Here is a 20,210-nt window from a genome sequence, read left to right on the forward strand (position 1 = left end):
GAAAACTGCTTATCCAGTGGCAAGCCAATGGAGTAAAATGGAGTCAAAAGGGGCCTGAGCTTTAGATCCTAGCAGAATCTTCGTCAGAGGCAAAGTGGTGAACAGGCAGGGAAAGCAATCACATACATGACATATAAGGACTTCACACAACAAGAACAGTCAGGGACAGGCTAGGGACAAAGAGCAAAGAAAACAACAAAGAAAGCAAAAGGCGAGGGCAGGGGTCATGGGCAAGGAGCCCAACAGGTAAAGGGAGGGGGATTAGGGCAGGGGGGTGGACAGACAAAAGGCAGATGAGGGTCAGTGATGATTCCGAGGACCATGGGGGCAACCTTAGAAGGATAAGGATGAATAGGGAGGCGACATCAAACAAGATAAGGAACAACAGAGGGATAAAGGAAGGAAAAGAGTGAAATAGCAACAGCATGGGGGGGGGGGGGGGAGGGGAGCTGAGCAAGCAGCGAGCCTTAATAAGGAGTACCAAGAGGAGGCAACAAAATGAAAGTGAGAGTCAACCAAGAAATAAAGTTATCAAACATATCAAAGTATAATATAACTACATGCAATAATAATAATGATAATGATATTGCTAAAAGAAATGAAAATGATAGTAAAAAGACTATAGAAACTATAAATCCGCGTATTTAATGTTGTTTTTTTTTATTCGTCATGCTGTATGTGGAAATTTATTCTACTCTATAGTGCATGTATATTGTCTTTTTTTTTTAATGTCTGCATTTATATGTATGTCTACATTAATATCACCACATGTGTATCCAGTTTTAACGTTCTGTAAGTGCAATGTGTGATCTGGTGATTATAGGATTGTAAGGAATATGATATTGGTATGACAGAATATTTTAATAGGTTTTTTACATTTTTATTTTTTCTTTAACTGTGAATGTTCTGTAATCATACATGTACCTTTACTCTGTAAGCATGCATGGCACTATTTGTCTGCGAATTTAGTCTTATGCTTTCTTTTGATTTGCGATAAAACCGAAATTGAATTGAATTGAATTGAATTGACAGTGGATTCCAAGGCAACACTAGGCTTATATGGCTGTGCTTGGGACGTGCCCGAAGGTACCCAAATCCCCACCCCCTCGCAATATAAAAAACACGTGTAGCATAGAATACTAAACAGGAATACGTTAGGTCTTAATTTTGTTCTACGCGGGTGCATGTCTTTGAAAAGCTGTTCTGGCCGTATGTTATAAACACTTTGATTTTCATGAAATGTGATTACATGTATATTGATAAAGGGGACATTGTTCTGCAATATTTACATAGTAGTTGAAAAGACGCACATTTGCCCCAATATATCCCATCCACTTGGCCCCTGGCAAAACATTATATCAATGCGAATACAGTTGCTCTAGGGCATAGCATACATGCCTCTAAATAATAATAATAATAATGATAATAAAATAAAATGTTCCGGCCATACATAGCGAAGGGCTTTAGCATTTTTATTTTCTTGAAATGTCATGGAAATGATGGATGAACATTTTTCTGTAATAATCATCAGAGTATACAGAAGGTTTCATACTCCTGACAGACAACCCTGGGGAGTGTTCAAAGTTATCCCGCTCCCACGGCAATATTATAGAAAATTATTATGTAGCATAATATAATAATAAATCGATATACACTAACTGTTCCATTGTTCCATGGTTCATGCCTTTAAAAACTTGTTTTAGTAGCAACTAAGACACTTTTATTTTCATGTAATTCAATTGAATTGAAAGAAGAGACATTTCTCTTCAATATCTATAGGCCTAGTCATAAGGATAAACATTCAAAGGCAACTCCTCTATAAATAGAGGTGCCCAAGCTTACCCCTACAAAACTGTCCCTTACAAATAGTGCATTTAATTTACACCAACATTCTATCTTTTTTTTTTCTTTCACTTATAATGTAAGTCTACTTGCTTTGGTTAGACAATATTCAAAATGCATAACATTACTAAGTTCACAACGGATTCTTAAGTAAGCAACACATTTAGAAGGGGGAAAAATCATTTCAGCTGATCCTGGAGTAGCTAGTAGCTAGGGCCTATAAATTTATAAATACTTCAAAAGCCTATACGTACGATCGAGTTTATTTTTCTTTTCTTTTTTTTTTGTGGAGGGTGGGGGCTCGATCATTGTCAAAAATTGTGCGATGCTAATGAAAGTAAAACAGTTCACTCTTGCAATCATTCTCTAAAATAAGATTGTATGTAGTGGAATGAAATGTTAATTTCGGCAGCAAAGTTCTCCCAGAATTTAATTGGTTACTATTTAAACTGCATGATATTGTCGCATGTCTTTGATGTACCTTTTTTTGTCATACTTCAATTCATTTCATATCATGCATTGTCCTATCATGGATATTGTTTTGTCCACATGCATTATACAAAAATATTCTATGCAATTACATAAAAAAACATTCACATAACATATAAGACATAACAGAGACATCATTTTTGCCAACATTGTAAAACATGATGGAACAAATATCATACAACACTATTTTATATTATCAACATCATTGTTTGATATTCAATGACAGAATGAGTATGGAGGTGTATGTATTTTATAATCCACTCTACATTTATTTACACTGTATGCCCTACTTGAGTAACTGCACTGCGATGATACGTCATCTTGGGAGATAGGCTTTCATGTGGCACTTCGTATGTGTACTTCGTATGTGCAGCTCGTTGCTGCTGTTGATGGTATTTTTTTTTCTGTAATCAATTTGAATGATTTATCCGAGCTCTTTTTGATTTTTCCCCTCTCTGCTCCATTTTGTTTTACCCCTTCTCATTGGCTTCTCCCGCAAGTTCGCCCTCTCTCGATCTATATGTTGCTGCTATCCTCATCTCATTACATGTATTCTATTCGCTTCCACACCTGTTTGCGAATACTTATTCACACCTGTTCGCGAGTACTTATTTTTCTCTCTGCTCCGCTTTGTTCCCCCTTTCATCAGTCCCCATGTTAGTCTCTTCTCTCTCTCTCTCTCTCTCTCTCTCTGTTTTATGGTTGTCCTCTTTTTATTTTTTCCACACCGCTTCCACACCTGTTCGCGAATACTTATTCTAAAATCTCCTTTTCAATTCCTTTGATGTTTCTTCTCTTTGTTTGTTTGTTTGTTGTTGTTGTTGTTGTTTTTTTGGGGGGTTCACTCTCTTTTCGAATACTGATACTATAGCCTTGATTTATTTATTTATTATTTTTTTTTTTTTTGGTGTCATTGCACATTACCATGTTCACATTATGCTGGGTTTTATTTTCTCCCATAACTTTATTTGCAGGTGGATGGAATTAATTTAAATATCTGTGTATTACTGCATTTATTTTCATTTGTTGGTTCTTTAATCCAAAACATATTTATTAATTTGAAAATATTCAAAGATTTTTTTTTACATGTGAATTATATACATGTGTATAATGAATTTTATCATTGAGGGTGTGTGCAATTTCTCTTCTGTCAATGCCTTATCTTTGTTGTTAATGTTGGTGTTATTAATTTTTATAATCATAGTGTGGTTTTTTTTTTCGGGGGGTGGTTGTTGTCAATAAGAATCAGTTGTTGTGTAAAGTGTCAGTTTGTTTTATTTTTGTTTCTTTATGTCTCTCTACTGTAAAGTTTGATAATAAAATCGAAATTTAACTGAATTGAATCCGGCGGGTATATACAGTACATCAGCGACATGTACAAAGAGCTTTTGAATCGCCTTCACAGGACGTAGATGACGACGTACACCCGTGCGCTTCTAGTACTCGGATTTATCTTTGGTGTACATCTTGCGCCCACCGTCACCAGGATGGCAAACAAGGAGGAGAAGCCGCTGAGCGATCAAGAAATTGAACAATTTACAGGTACCCGTTCGTTTTCTCAATACTTTATGCTCGATTATTTATTTCGGGTAAGATTTGATCGCTGTTGAAATATCTCTTAAGATGAAAGAAAGCTGAATTTTGCGATTCTTCCCTCAGTTGATATCGTCCAGTCCCGTGCGTAGAAATATGTGTCAGTGCAGTGCAATATTGAAAACCTTTACTGCGACCAGCAGCCCCATACGCATAGCCCATTACGCTATGCGTATGGGGCTGCTGGTCGCAGTTTATGAAAACCTAACTGCTATATACATGCTACTATCTACTAGTAGTAGTGCCTCCTCGGCCTAGGCAGACCGTATCAAACTGGCGGGAACAGGTTATGTAACTCTAAATAGTAACTGTATAGACACTTGCTGGTTGACCAGTCTGCTTGTATTGTTCACTGTGATACTGATAGCTCAAACTCTAACGTCAGCCTGAATTGGCAGTTCGGCAAAGAACTAAAGTGAGAGGAATGTTTCACTGACGCCGGACCTGGGACCCCTCATGAAAAGTACGGTAACAACAACGAAAGCCAAAGAAAAAGATACAGAGTCAGAGACCCGCATGTAGATGGCGTCAATATTCGGCACACGAATTATACGCCACAAAATCTAATAACAACAACAATTGCCAGTTGATCAGTTTAGAAAGCATTATGGGACTGCATGGAGATGATTTTGTTAATACATGGAAACTAACAGACTAAAGCGGTAGAGATTTCTAGACGAGTTGCTGAAATATATCTTTCGGATCCTGTTTATATACACTAGTCTATTTAAAAGTTAAAGAAGTAAATTTATAATTTTATTCACTTTTATTTCTCTATTGAAGACAATGATGGAGCCTAGAGGATCTCTGTGAGTTGAGTTAGATTTGGATCCTCAACTACAGAATATTTATATGTAGTGCATTTCCTTTGGCATGGCATTCATAATCATACTCATATCCTTCTTTTTTCTTCTTCTTCTTCAGCAATCTTCTTTTTGCTGAACCACACCAATTGTGTCAATATTTTGTTACCTGGTACACATCAAATTAATGCTGAAAATGAAAATGAAATTATTTCTCAGAACGAAGACAATTATTTTCACCTTGCTGTTAAAAAGAAGGTACCCAGTGCAGTGCAAGAAGTGATAGGACATTCCACAAGGATGTCATTCTTCAAAGTCTCTATGTCATTGAATGGTATGTTATCCTTGCTTGCTTGTTAGGCAAACTGATGCTATCACATATGCATAACTTTCTTTAGTCATGGCTTTGAATACCTTCAAATACTTTGATAAGTTGTGAATTACACTGTATGTTGTGTCAATTCAGTTGTGTAATTCTACATTCTTCATTACTAGAGTGGATGTGTTCCATATTTAGGTTATTTTCACCAAAAGGATGTCTAATTATTTCTGAAACTTACCATATTGCAAGGACACATTGTATTTGGCTTTGTTTTAACAATTTAAGAGCTGTTACACATTTCTATTAAATAATTACATTAATTTGTTATCAATGTCATTTTGTCACAGAGACTTATTCTAATTAAATCAGAAATCTATATCATTTACTTTCTATAAATTCTCGAATGTACAGCTGTATTCTTATTATTCTAGGCAGTCTTTTACATTTCCATGTTTGATGTGTGTAGAGATCATCTAATTATATTCTGTGTCTTTCAGTATTGATATGAAATAAATGTTCTTCACTTGAACCACCTGACATTACATGTAACCCCCCCCCCCCCCCCAACATTGTAGATACTCTCTTGTTGAAAGGAACTGATATATTATTCCAGGTATCAATACATGTAGTTTGGTGTATTTTTCATACCATATGATTATGTACAATCATTTATTTCAGTATTCATTTTCTTTTTCCCTGTTATCCAGATCCCAAAGTTACTCCTCGTAAATAGATCAGACCTTAACCCGTTGAGGACAAGTCCCGAGTATACTCGGGCAAGTGTCTATGGAAAATGGTTGTTGTAACAAAATCAGTCCGTCCTCAATGGGTTAATAAGACTTACTGTTCATTCTTGCTAGGCTCCCTTTTATTTTGTGTTTATGAATAATGAATTGAAAAATAATGTGAAAATGGAGATATAAGTATGTGGAATAAGGGCATGAAGTGCTCACCTAAAATGATGTCTACAGTGTCTATATTTATTGGGCGGGAAGTCAGTCTGAACGGATGTCATCCCTTCAGTTTTGACTAGTAAGCCTTTTATCGTAGGGACACCCCCTTTTCATCATCATCATCATTTTCTTCTTCTTCTTCTTCTTCTTCTTCTTCTTCTTCTTCTTCTTCTTCTTCTTCTTCTTCTTTTTCTTCCACTTCTTTTTTTTTTTTTTAATAATTTTGTTCATTTTCTGTTCTAGGTATGGCCAGGGATGAAGCAATCATAGCTCAAGTGGATAAAATTGAGAAAGAGGTGAGCTATTAGATTGTTGCTAAAGATCAAATGCATTGTTAATGGATTGTTAGTTGTTTTAAAATTAATGAAATTCTTGCATCAGGATTAGAACCTTCAACCTCCTGATCACTGAACAGGCGCTTATCATCGACCACTGAGCTTCTACCCAGCAGCCAGAGCTGGTTCTAATCCACATTACACAGTACCTGCTACATGCTATAAGGATTAGAACCAGCCCTGGCTGTCAGGCTGAAGTTCAGTGGTCTTGTGGATAAGACGCCTGTCCGATGATCAGGAGGTCTTGGGTTCAAATCCTGCTCAAGATATTTAGTTTGTTTACTGTTCATTCAAAAGATCAGTTCACCAATATTTTACTGTGTTCATTGCACATGATTTGAGCTGCATAGTACATCAAGACAATGTTGCTTGGCTTTTGATATTGTGAAATGAATGTGTGACATGCGAGCAGTTTTTCTGTAGTCTGGAGATTGTCCATCAGGAGAGCTGCCAAGTCTTTGAAGTTCCTAATTCTTCAGGGGGTTCCCCAAAAGTTCAAGTATTTCATGATGTCCAGACAAGACAGAAGTCTCCCTGGTTTGAAAATCAGCTTTGCCCATTCAACCTTGTGTAAAACACAAGTATGTCTGTTTGTGGAGCCTCTTTTGATTTTGATGAGGAAATGTTGGCAGCCTTGGAAACAGGTGTTGTTTAAACAAACAACAAACAAACAAAACTTACAGAAAAGTCAGCTGATACTGATGTTTGACCACTGATTCTAATACATGTACTGACACGTATATGGCTGCAAATGACGAGTGTATTTATTCCATTATTTTGTCCGTACGGAGTGCATTGAATCTTATTTCTTCTAACACATAGTCTTATTTGAAGATTCACCTACATGAAAAGACTGTGATAGTTGAACCTTTGCTGTAAGCAATAGTCTTTTGTCTTCAAAAGTTCATTATCATCCACATCATTGCATTTATGCTTTCTGCCATTGGGTTTGACTGAAGCATGTTTGTTGACTGTATTGATATAAACTGTATTCTACATTTGTGTATTGTATGACCTTACTCTCTGCTCTTTCTTTTTTTTTTTTTCATGCCAGATGAAAGAATCAACAGCTCTCGTGAGTGACAAGCTCCCTCTTTTAGTTCTCACAGATGAGTTTAGAAGTGATCCCGTCTACAGCCAGAAAATTGAGGTAATTCCATCATAAAAATTGGTTGGTACATTCATTATATAGTAGACTTGATTAATCATTCCTTATCATGAAAGACTTGTTCAGTAGCAACATTTGCATAATGGTACATGGGACTTATAAAGCAGTACAGTACTCTCCTCGTAATCGGGTATCGCTTTAACTGGTACTCTGTTTAATTGTGTAGTAATGTCAAAATCAGTTCTAATGCACATTAAAATTACCTGATAATCGGGTTGCCTCTCCGCATAAATGGGTAAATAATTTTCTTCTAATCTAATTTCTACCCACATTTTATGGCAGATATAACACTTTAAGAAATCATGAATGTCAAATTTTCCACAGCTAATCGCATTCTCTGCTTAGTTTGCAACTTTAGAAGACTGATCATTTGGGAAGTGATTAAACATGAAAACACATGTACCAGTACTGACTTGACACACGTAAACGAACATTACACATGTAGCTGGCACTCACAACTGCATAGACAGACAGGAGTTGAACACACTTGCACTCCACCCTTGCACCACAACAACATTCACAATACGAGAAGTTTGCACCAGTTCCATAATTTTGCTTTTCCCCAGTCACTTCTCGATAAGTAAACCGACGTTCTACATGACTAGTGCACGCAAAGAGACGTGTTCATTTCGGAAAACGCCTGCATGTTGGCGAGTGGTCTATAGTCAAACGACAAAGTTTTCAGAAGACATATTTGTCCGTAAAAAGAATGTAAATTATTGCTCATGATTGAGCAAGTCTAAGATATGTTTAGTGTGGCGTTGCAAGCACACGTGCTAAGCATACAGTGTAGGTGTTTGGTGCAGTGTACAATGCATGTACATACACATTGTGTGTGTCAATTTTGAATGAGACTTGTTCTTCTGTTAATCGGGTACCTCGCTTAATCGGGTAAGAAACGCTCTGCCCGAGCCTACCTGATAATGCGGAGAGTACTGTATCATACTGTATTAATGACACACTTGAATGAGTGCAGTAGAGACAGTAGGTCACCATTTTTCAGTTTTACACTCTGAGAGCTTTACAGATTGTATAGCATCTAGACAGACATAGGATCAAATTCTGGATTATATACAAGAGGAGATATGTTTACAACAGATAACTTGTATTGCTTGAAGGTTTGCATGGTGAAGTAAATGAGGGAGAAAGATTTGCAGTGACACCATGTGTATGTAGTCCTTAACCGGGTCGTTGCTTGGCAGAAGAAGAGCCTAGAAAGAGGATTGAAGAGGGAAGCGACATATGGGGGTTGTAAGGAGGGCAAAAAGTGAAGAGTGGGGGACAGTAATGAGCTAGAAGATGAAGTTGCACTAGTGGAGACAGTAGAGAAAGGGACAGAGAGAGGGGTAAGGAAGAATAGAGTGAGAAGATCTAAATATCAAGGAGTACATGTTTGGAATTCTGTCCTTGATGAAATGAAGTTTTGTCCTTCCCTTGCCTCTTTTAAACGTAGATTTAAAAGGTATTTGTTGAATAATTATAATTGAAGTTTTGCAGAAATTTAATCAAACGTTCATGTGATGTCTGCAGTGTGTATTTTTTTTTTTACATATTTTTCACTCATATTTCGCCAGTTTGTATTTGTTGTTTTTTTTTTTGGCTTTTTAATCGTCCGTCTTTCCCTCTTTTTAAGCGTATCTCATAATTGTACATAAAATCTCAAGTGGGAGTCCAGCCATAGAAAGGCCAATGGCCTCTGCTGGCTCCTCCATTTTCTCTCTTAGAATTTCTTTTAAAATTTTTTTTTTCTCTCCATTGTGCTTGTTTTTCTTGTACATGTATGTTGTTACCAAATGCAATGTTATTATCTTCGCCTTGTTCTTTGTAACATGTATTTTAATGAGAATTTGGAAATAAATGAAATGAAAATGAATCAAGTAAGATGTTCGGACATCGTTAGGAGGAGAAAGATGAAATGGAGGGGAAGAGGAAGAGGGAGGAGTTGAAGGTTGGACAATCATAGAGATAGGAGAGAGAAGTGAAGATTCATGAAACCAAGAGAAGACATCTTTGCTCACAGGCAAATGCCATTATTATGTTTCATAATTTAAAGGAACAGAACTATGATGAAGATGCATTTAAATTCTCTCATTTTTTTTGTTTTGGTTTTTTTACCGTGAAAACATAATATTTCTAGTAATATGAAATATAAGACTGTGAAAGAACAGTTTGCAAAATAGACTTGGTATTGATGATTGTGAGGTAGATAAGAATTATCTACGTACATACAGGCAGCATTATCTAGTAATGAGTTAAAAAAAAAAATGTGCATCAGCAGTTCAACTTCCTGTATGTCATGCTGGTTGACATTTCTTGGTGAAACTATAAAGAGACATTTGATCTTTGCAAACATACATGTCTTTTGATCTTCTCTTTGCCTCGACTTACAGGATCTTTTGACGAAGCACAGGTTTATCAGAAAAACAAGAGGTGATGGAAATTGCTTCTTCCGAGCATTTGGCTTTGCATACTTTGAGACTCTTCTCACAGACAAAGTAGAACTTCACAGGTGAGGAAAATGTGTGGTGCCAAATATGCAGTGTTCCTTTTTTCCTTTTTTTTTTTTCAAAGATTTCTCTTTGTGTATATCCACCAACGTGTGTAGATGATGCCTTTTGCACTGCACTACTGTACAGTGTATATTAATGAGAAGACTGTTGCAAGTTCATGTGCCAAAATTTGTGAGTTGAGAGCCAAACTAATGAATCCAGCTAGGTTGTCCAGCTGGCATCTTCTCACTTTCAGATGGAAATACTACATTGCATGATGCATCCTAAGTGTTAACCGTTGTTTCAAAGTGTTCACATCGAGTGATTGGAAAATAAGGGAATAAATACACACAAACAAAGATAGGAATCTCCTCTGTTTTCCATGCTTTCTGCAGATTTATTGGCATTGCAAAGGAGAGCAAAGATGAGCTGATCAACCTGGGTTTCCCATCTTTCACTTTGGAAGACTTCCATGATACAGTGAGTATGACAAGGACTCCAATTCTCCCGTTTGGGGCAGAGGACCTCCCACTTTGAAGCCTTTATCTCAAAATCTCCTGCTCTTCCGCTTGAGTTTGAATTTCTCATGCTGAAGATATATCTTTTACTGCTTAAAACTTAGCTTTCTCCCACTCAACTTTGCTTTGTCATTTCTGTTCAAAGATAATGCTATTGAAATATAGAACTAGAGTGCATTTGTAGCCTTAGAACCGCTTGTGGGCGACAAAGCGGGACCTGGATCCCCATTGCAAGGGACACTGCACTTATTGTAGCTTCTAGTGTGCACTCTGTGTACATAATGTAATGCGCACTTTTGTGCAACAGAGTCTCCGCTTTGCTTGGGGGTTCAGGCGGGAGAATCTTTCATTGTACAAATGCTTAGGTGGGGTTGAAGTTTCTGGTGTGACATTTTTAATGGTAGAACTGGGTTTAGTCTTCAAGGTACATTCTTAACCCTTTGAGGACGAGTCCCGAGTATATTCGGGCAAGTGTCTATGGGAAATGCGTGTTGTAACAAAATCAGCCCGTCCTCAACGGGTTAAACAGTCAATGAGATTCGCCGAGGCTTTGCCCACATTTTGCATGATTGTTAACTTCAGTTTAAGATGAATGATAATGTGCTAAATGGTGATTACAAACGTATCTTTTCCATGGGTCCTGTGGGATGGTTGGCTTCCAAATCTCACTGTTTTTCTTTACTCTGAACAGATAATCACGAAAACTTTGCCTTTGGTTTGTGTGTGTGTGGATGCAAGAGTCTTGACCCCCCCCCCCCCCACCAAAAAAGAAAAGAAAAAGAAAATGTTGTTGTAATGCCAAATGAATAACATATTATCTCATTTGCATATAAGGACAGATAAAATTGTATGAAGCCACATTCTCATCCCTATCAAAATAAGGCAGTTTTCTTATATTTTTAACTTGAAGGTTAAAATTATACAGTGAATGAAGTGATATTCAAGAGGAAAACAATACTTTCAATTTTTATTGAAGTCCACAGATGCATACACAACATGGTTCTAAAGTGTATACAAGTATGTCTTTGGTCTTTTTTGTGTTAGTATCTGGAAAAGAGCCGTAGTAAATTTCAGAATGTATTAAGAGTGTAGATACTTGCAGTGCTTCTGATATTGTATGATATGATGCCACTAAGTGGCAAATTCTGTTTGTTTGGTATTCTTTTGTCTAGTTCATGGAGGCCGTCCAGTTGTTGCAAGACCAGCCCAGCGTGGACAAACTGGTGGACACGTTCTGTGACCAAGGCATTTCGGATTACCTCGTCGTCTACTTCCGCCTCCTCACGTCGGGAGAACTCCAGAAGCAGGGCGAGTTCTATCAGAATTTCATCGAAGGTGGAAGGACTGTCAAAGAATTCTGCAGCCAGGTAAGGAGCGGTTTACCTCTTTCTTGTAAATACACTTACTAATTCATCATGGAAAACAAGTTTGAAAAATATCTATTTCTTGTTTGAAAAGTAAACATGGCTAAGGGCAACCCTACGCTTCTCAACCTTTTCTAACCCGAGGCCCACTTTTGCTCATGTAAGTTTTTTTTTTTTTTTGAGGCCCAGATAGATGAACAAGGAATATTTTTGGGGAATTTTTTGGCCGACATCGCGGCTCACCTGAGAGAGCTTCATGGTCCACAAGTGGACCGTGGCCCACCAGTTGATAAGGCGAGGGAGGGGGAGGCTTGGGGCAAAGTTTTTTGTGTGAAGTAGATAAAGTATGCATGCAGGCAGGTGTTTGTTTTGTCTGAGTTGTGTGTGTGCAGAGAATGACAAGTCAACCACACACTACTCTTACTTAATTCCTATACTCCAATATGCCCTGTAGATTGTTTGGTTGGTATCATTGTCGTGGTTGTAAATCAAGGACAAACTTTTGGGGTAACTGTACTCCTTCATTTCAAGGAGTCTCCGCATAATGTATTTGCAGTAGAAGAGTGTAATTCTGTAAGCGCAATGTGTGGAAAGTCAGAATGCTCTATGTCTCTCAAACTGGCCAGTTTGGATGAGGTTGAATGATCAATTAAGACAAGAGCCTACTATCTAGCATGTTCAAAATATTAATCATCAGATCAATGTTGTACAGGTCATTTCCCATGGTCAGGCATTCATCCTGGACACTTGTTAATGACTCGTGCAGTTAAAGGATATCTTTACCCAAAAATTAAACTTGAGAGTGAAAACAGCATCTAAAATAATAATAAACATCTAAAATAAGGCCCAAATACATTGATCTTGTTTCCAATAATTCTTCATAAGGATGATAAATCAAATAAAATCAAATTACATTCTTTCCCCCTCATGGAGCACCCAGATATATTTGGTTCCGTGTTTAGGCCGTACGTTTCAAGCATGTGCACGCGTATTTGGCGATGCACTGATGCCCATACAATTGCTTTGTAGTTCATACTATACATGAGCATTTGAGCACTGAACATCAAAGTTTGCACAGAGAGTTGTAGACCTGCAATGTGTATGCAACTGAACGCAATGAATAAAGCTAGATGACTAGTTTTAAATCAAGGTGCTTGTACTTTTGCCGTTTGGGGACTGATCTTTTTAATTCAAGATCTCCTTGTGGGAGAAATTTCAGATGTCTCTGGGCTATTACCAATATGCAAGTCTACAATATCAGAAAATTGAATTTTTGAGTACAGATACACTTGAACTGCAAGGTGTATATTTCACAGGAAAAACAGTTGTGTGTGGGGGGGGGGGGGGAACTTGCCAATCGTTGAGTCTGTTTCATCTGAAATGTTTGATCATAAATCTGTGCGATAAGTGGCATTACTCACACTATTTCATTTACTATGTCACCCAAAACAGGAAGTTGAGCCAATGGCCAAGGAGAGTGACCACATCCACATCATTGCACTGACCACTGCCCTGTCTGTTGGCATCAGAGTGGCCTACCTAGATCGGGGTGAGGGGGGAAAGGTCAACTGTCACGACTTCCCTGAGGGATGCACACCACAGCTCACCCTCCTCTACCGGCCTGGTCACTATGATATACTCTACTCCTAGCCACCCCTCTCTGAAGAATGGATACTTCCAATTTTTTTTTGACCAATGCCCTTAACTGGGAAGAGAGAACTGATGAATATTCATGGTTGTTGTAAAACAATCTGGGTTTCATAAACTCATGGCAGGGGTGTTAATATGCACACCCCAGCGCTCTGTGTCCTGTGTTTCATTAATTGTGCATTTGCTGCAGGATTGGGGCATTCATGTTGATACGACATGTATCCCCAGGTCGCTGGACAAGGAATTGTGGTGGGTTGTTACCGGATAATGATGGACGATCACTTGCAATGTATCCACTGTTATCAGTTCCTGTAAAGCGTAGATAGTAGCCTGCATTTGTCTGTAAGGATATATCAGGCTTATAGTAGCAGAAAGTAGCTACTTGTCTCTTGAACATATCACAATACAGCGGGCATAGTCATCGTGTTAGAGAGGATATACAATGTGCATTCATTAGTCCAAGGCAACTGTAAAATGTGTCTCAACATTTTATGAAAACAAGTAGACTTTCAAATGTAGCAGCAATTTAATTTCTCTTCACCAAACTGTGACCCTGTGAAATAAAATTTAGCTGTCAATTGCTAATCATAACGATGATTTGCAAGTCAGCACCATTCTGATGAGTCAATTTGACATTCTCTGTGAATTGCTTGTGAATAGCTTGTGGTAAGGTTGATTGTAAAGTTTTGTGTTACAGGTGTACGAGGAAGGTTGACGTGACATTTAATTTCAACAAGTCAACAGGGTTGGTGATCATTTTCAAATAGTGACTGAGAAAATTAGAGGGACTGTAAGCAAGACTAATGGTAGGAGTGGGTTATTGTTGAGGTCTCATAATCAGTGGTAACTGTGAGTCATTGCCTTCTCCAGATTGTTCTGATTGACTCTCGAGACAGGTGCAGGACAGCATGCAAGTGGATGCAAGAGCCATGTTGCCATGGCAACCTACTCGGCAGAAGCAAGATTGGTTGAATTGGGCCATACTGTTGAAAAGCTCTGAATGGAGAGTTTATGTAAAACTCTAAAACATAGCCATTGCTTTAAATTATTGATATTTTCTGTAATGAATTATGAAACAAAATGGTATATGAATTTGTAACTGTTTATCTCCTTAGTTGCAGTGATATGATAACAGAATAAAGTTCACTGTTTTAGGAAAAAAATCACACCATTGTATGCATCTTGTTCTTGGGGTTTGTCTTGAATATGAAGTACAGATATCAATGTTTTCTTGCTCTATTGAAGCACAAAGGGTGTTCCGTAATCAAGAACATAGAAAGGAAAAGAAAAAGAAAGATGACTGCCCCGCAAAGGAAAACAATTTATTTGACACTTCATGCTTTGGCATTGTCGTCGTATTCTTTCAGTTGGCTGTTCATATGTGATGTCTATATCCAATGGATTTGATCCATTTATTATTATTATCATTATTATTTTTTTATTGCAAACAAACATGTATGCATCTGTTATGAGCTTTATCAAAACATTATTGCATTCATTTCATTTTAGATTGTGATGAATTCATGTAAACCTTATCCACTGTGTATCCAGGCATTGAAGAGGGACTCAATTGACCTGGGCAGAATGCACTTACTTACAACTGTAGTAAAGTATAATTACTTTGCATGTTAACAGGAAAACACACACACACACACACACACACACATACACACACACACACACACAATTTGTTTTACTGTCTGTAAAATGCACCAACTCTGAATTGAGTTGTCATGGGACACAGTTATCTCTACAAATAACTGTTTTAAACCACATAGAAAGTACATGTGAAAAGATTTGGTTCTCCAGAAAAATGACTCTTACTGGGGCACCCACCTCCTTAATAGCTTCTGCAATGAAATTTGTGAATTGCATCAAAGATGAAGTGTACAACGTGTATTTACTTTCACAATGAAAAATTCATTACAGGTATTCAAGCATGTGGCTGAAGTTTGATGAAATCTGTGAATGCAGGAGCCACAAATTCTAATATATTCAAGTGTTTGGAAGTGCAAAAGTTTGAGCAAATCACAAAAAAAAATTTGAGTACCAATGTTTGCTAAAAGTATGATTGTGTGTAGATGTCTGTTATCTGGGAGTACTTGGTGAGATAATGATGATGACGATTATTCTTTTTTTAATATTGCTAAATGAATATGTCCGATTGTTGGTTGTCAAAACTTTCGTTATCAAAGTAATAACCTGTGGAATTTACAGATGTGTTTGCATTGCTATGATGTACAATGTCTTCTTTAATATGATAATAAAAGACAAAAATAATTTGTTTCAGTCTTTTGTGCTGGTTTTCTGACAACAGGTCCCAAGTCATCTTTGAAAATATATTGCATGAGCTAATTGAAGGTCAGTTGAAACCTTTGCTGAAAAATGATGTCCACACATTGGTCTTCAATTGCAAATTTGACACATGTACAGACATGATGTCTGAAATGATTTTCATTTTGTTTTCCTTTTTCCTGTCTTGTTTTGCATGTCTTGAAGTAATTTGTTCAAATCTATTCGTTTATGATTAGAATGGCAAGATGATGATGAAATATGTTTTTCGATATATCCTTCTATCTTGTTGCTTCTTACACCAATTAGTAACATGTTCTAAATTACAATTCTGGCGTTGGTGGAAAAACTCACAAATACAATATACATTGTATTTCAGAAATCATAAAAACTTTCAGAAATGATATCAAGTAAATCTTTTAACATTGACAGGGGTAGTTGCAGGACAGTAACAAAATGTATCTTGTTACCTAATAAAGAAATCATGTGTGAATGTGATGTCATAATGTTGTTCTTTGTCTTTATATATCTTGACAGAAGTTCCATGTGTGTGCTGTATAGAAGCGAGGACCATTTTCATGGTAAAATGTATGTTGTGCTATATTTTATAACATGTGTACTCGAAAAAAAAAAATAGCCAAATTCACATGCCTTTCCAATTCAGAATAACTCTTTAGTAAGCATGGTAGTCGAACACAGTATAGACTTTAGAGACATACAGCACAGAACCTACACTGTTAGCAAGGCTTCCCGTTGGAATGATAGTTTACAAATGTATGTAATGAGAATAACATGATTAAAATAGCTTTAATAGTATTTCATGCTCTAGGTAGTGTTTCTTGTCTGAATTATGTACAAAAGATGTTTGCGAAGTGCTAAGCACTCTTTGAGTTATGTCAAGGTCTCTGTTTTTTTGTTTCATTAATGTTAACTCTCTGTGATGCCAACTGTCTATCAATACCTGCAAATGCTGCTGGATTGGTAGATGCCATGATGGTTGCCATGATGATAAAGTTATATTTGTTTTAAACTTAGAATATGTGAAATATTTGAACTAGAATGAAGCAGATTTTGGAAATCTTGTACATGTATGGGTATAAAATAGTACAGTGGACTCCTGTTATAACCGTTATAACCGAACAAATAAACAATAAAAATACAAAGAGTGGATAATCTTGGGGCCTGAATTTTTACTTCGTTGTAACCGGAATTTCGTTATAACCATGTTCGTTATGTATAACAGGAGTGCACTGTAACCTAGTGATACCAGAACAATGAATTGGAACACTTCCTAGGTCTCTCATAATTGTGCGCTACAATTTCTTGCACGCGAAATGCCGCCGCCTTCTTTGTATTTACACAAGTGTGATATGCACTGTATGCAAACAGCATCCATGCATTATGTGAACATGTTGGTTTTGACTGTTGAATCACTAGGCCTGTGAAACTGGCTTGTTTTGAGACAGTACAGTGGAAAAAAACAAACACACAAAGAAACAAATAAAGTGTTTTAAAGAGTAATGTAGATAGAGCAAAGTTGAATGATAGTTGTATCCAAAGGCCAGTTTATCAAAGTTCATGAAAACAAGGTTAGTGAGGAACTTAGTTATTGTGAATGTTTTTTCGTTGTAACAAGCATCTGTATAGTGCTGCAGAAGTGTACACATTTGGGACTAATGGCCAAGATCTTGTTGTGTTTCCAGAATGTTCTCCATATTAAGTGCTTTATATCATGAACCTGCATGTATAAAGTCCATTCCTGGAAAATCTTGTGATAATAGTGGAAAGTGATAGTGTCCGTTGTAACAAGTTCACCAACACAATCAGAAGCTGCATTGCTCAGTTAATGTTTAGTTGGAGTATATAAACGGCATTGCAAAGTGAGACTTGAACAGTTGGTTGTCAGTCCAGTTTCATCTCCTCAAATTTTTGTTTCTGACCTTATGTCTGTGTTCAGTATTTAGCACATGTTATGTTGTAAAGACAATTATCTTAAGTGTACACAAAGCAAAGAAAAAAAAAAACAGCCATAAAAATATGAAAACCACTTGGTGCAAGGAAGTGTCAGTGTTGATGTCGTTATGTATACACATACATGTACATTTCATTACACTGCTTCATGCTCTAAAAAGCCTATACAGTGCACTCCCGTTATAACGAAATTTCATTATAACTGAACAAATACAATATATAACGAAAACAAGGAAATCACGTATATATATCATATTCTGTTTGCTGAATACTCATCATACACTGGAAAGCTATGTGAAATGTGATGGGATAGCTGTATTACAATAATAAACGCAAGTTCCCCTCAGAAACTGTGCATGACACAAGGAGCGTACACACAGTGGTGAGAAGCGTTCACCCATGCAGAAACGCTATACATGCTTGTTCCGCTACATATTTTCGAAAGCAATTCACATTTCGTTATAATGGAGCACATTTCTTTTGTTTTTCTTTGTCAGTGGTGCTCGGAAAAGACTTCGTTATAACAGAAATTTCGCTATAACCGTGTTCGTTATAAGCGAATTTTGTACCACAGACTTTAATGGTGATAATTTTAGGACCAGAAGATTTACTTCGTTATAACGAAATTTCGTTATAACCATGTTCGTTGTAACCAGAGTGCACTGTACATTTACCTTTGGCAAAATTTTACCCAGTAACTGTATAAATTGTAGATGTAGAAAGAAATTTGCTCTATCATAAAATAAATAAATAAATAAATAAAGAATGGGGAACTGTGTCAGTGTGTGACTGTAGCCATCAGGGAATACAAACACACAAGAAAATAATCTGTACAGTCAACATTCTACCTAATATACATACACTTTCATTTCACTGCCTAGGTTACACAGGTATTTCCCGAGTCTTACATGGTGAAAACATTTTCCTACCAAATTTGCTCCTACAGTATTAATACTCGTATGCAGGGGTGTCTGAACTCATTGCCATGTTCTAAATACATGTAGCATATATTTGAGAGTGGATGGAAACTGTGCATGTACTACGTGTGTGGTTACCACAAATCCAGAAACTAGGCGTACATGTATTTTCTTCCCGAAAGATAACCAAAGTTGGGGGTGTGGCCTGAGGTATGAATGCAAGAAATTCCCACAGCAGTTGATGCGCATGATATGTACAAATCATTTTGCTGGAAGTCAATGCAGCGTTTGTATTGGCAATTGCAGACGTATTTGTAGCTGTGTGAAGAAAATGTCCAAGAAATGCAAATGATAATTTCTAGTACAAAGTAGCAATACATATAAAATATTGTGCATGTGCATTATCTTGTTCAGTGTCAAAAGTCATCGCGGCGCACCATATGTGTATTAGACTTTACAGTATGTAGCTGACATAAAAAATTAAGAAAAATACTCTGAAATGCATTGAGCCTGTTCAAATGCTAGGGGTAGTCCATATTTATTAGTTATGGTGATGGTCTTGTATGACACAATTTCTGACATTAAAATAATCACATCATGAAACAATGAAATAAACAAGGCAGGGACAAAAGTGAGTCAGAGATGGGTAAAAGAAAAAAAGAAAAGAAAAGAAAAGAAAGAGGTCTACTTTAACAGAGATTCAAGGACTCATCTTACACATTCATGTTGGCATAATGTATCTAATGCAAATGTTACGTCACCATGACACACATTAACCCATCAAGGACAAACTGATTTTGCTGTAACACATCAGAACTAGCCTTCAGTGGATTAAGATATGCATTCATGCACAGTCGGTTTTTCCCATGATTTTACGATATTTGTAGCACAGTGAACATATCACTTAACCCTAACTAGGCCGGGGGGGGGGAGGGGGGGCCTCCGAGGCCCCCCCCCCTCGACGTTCTGCGCGATGTATCGCTAACGCGAAAAGCTATCGCCACGACGTTTCATGACTTTTTTCTTTTGAGTCTCCCGCATCTTTTGACACCAAATTTGCGATGCCCGGGCACGCGGTTCCGAAGTTGCGCATAAATATGTATGTGCATGTCAGACCAGAAATTGCTCAAAAACGTGAATTTGTGTACAATTTCAATGCAAACTGTGCTTACAGGCAAATTTCATAAAAGTGTGATTTTTTGGGGGTTTTATTGATTTAAATCAATTAATAACACATTTTCTTGATCGGAACAATGTCGCGGACAAGTTTCATCGAAAAAACAATGAAAAACATAAAGTCGAAAAAACAAAGAAATACATAAGAAATTCAAAAAACAATAAAATACTTAAGAAATTTTTTCTGATGGCACAATTTTTTTCTCTTATATTTGCTCAGGACACTAAAAAGAACATTAACACAAAAAATGTGCCCATTTTGAGCTCTATTTAGTGATTTATACCAAATTGTCTGATTTCATGCATCATTACGCATAAATTAGCATAA

General features: G+C 37.0%; 1 protein-coding gene across 1 annotated transcript; it reads left to right on the top strand.

Moving 5' to 3' along the window:
- The first annotated feature begins 3,790 nt into the window (after positions 1-3,790).
- Positions 3,791-14,692, top strand: LOC140231975 (ubiquitin thioesterase OTUB1-like). Its single transcript, XM_072312130.1, has 7 exons — positions 3,791-3,873; positions 6,246-6,298; positions 7,392-7,487; positions 9,896-10,014; positions 10,390-10,474; positions 11,685-11,879; positions 13,329-14,692. The coding sequence occupies exons 1-7, from the start codon at positions 3,819-3,821 to the stop codon at positions 13,524-13,526; spliced, it is 801 nt and encodes a 266-aa protein (XP_072168231.1). The 5' UTR covers positions 3,791-3,818; the 3' UTR covers positions 13,527-14,692.
- Positions 14,693-20,210: the final 5,518 nt, after the last annotated feature.

Source organism: Diadema setosum, chromosome 1, assembly GCF_964275005.1.
Source record: "Diadema setosum chromosome 1, eeDiaSeto1, whole genome shotgun sequence".
Classification (NCBI taxonomy): Eukaryota; Metazoa; Echinodermata; class Echinoidea; order Diadematoida; family Diadematidae; genus Diadema; species Diadema setosum.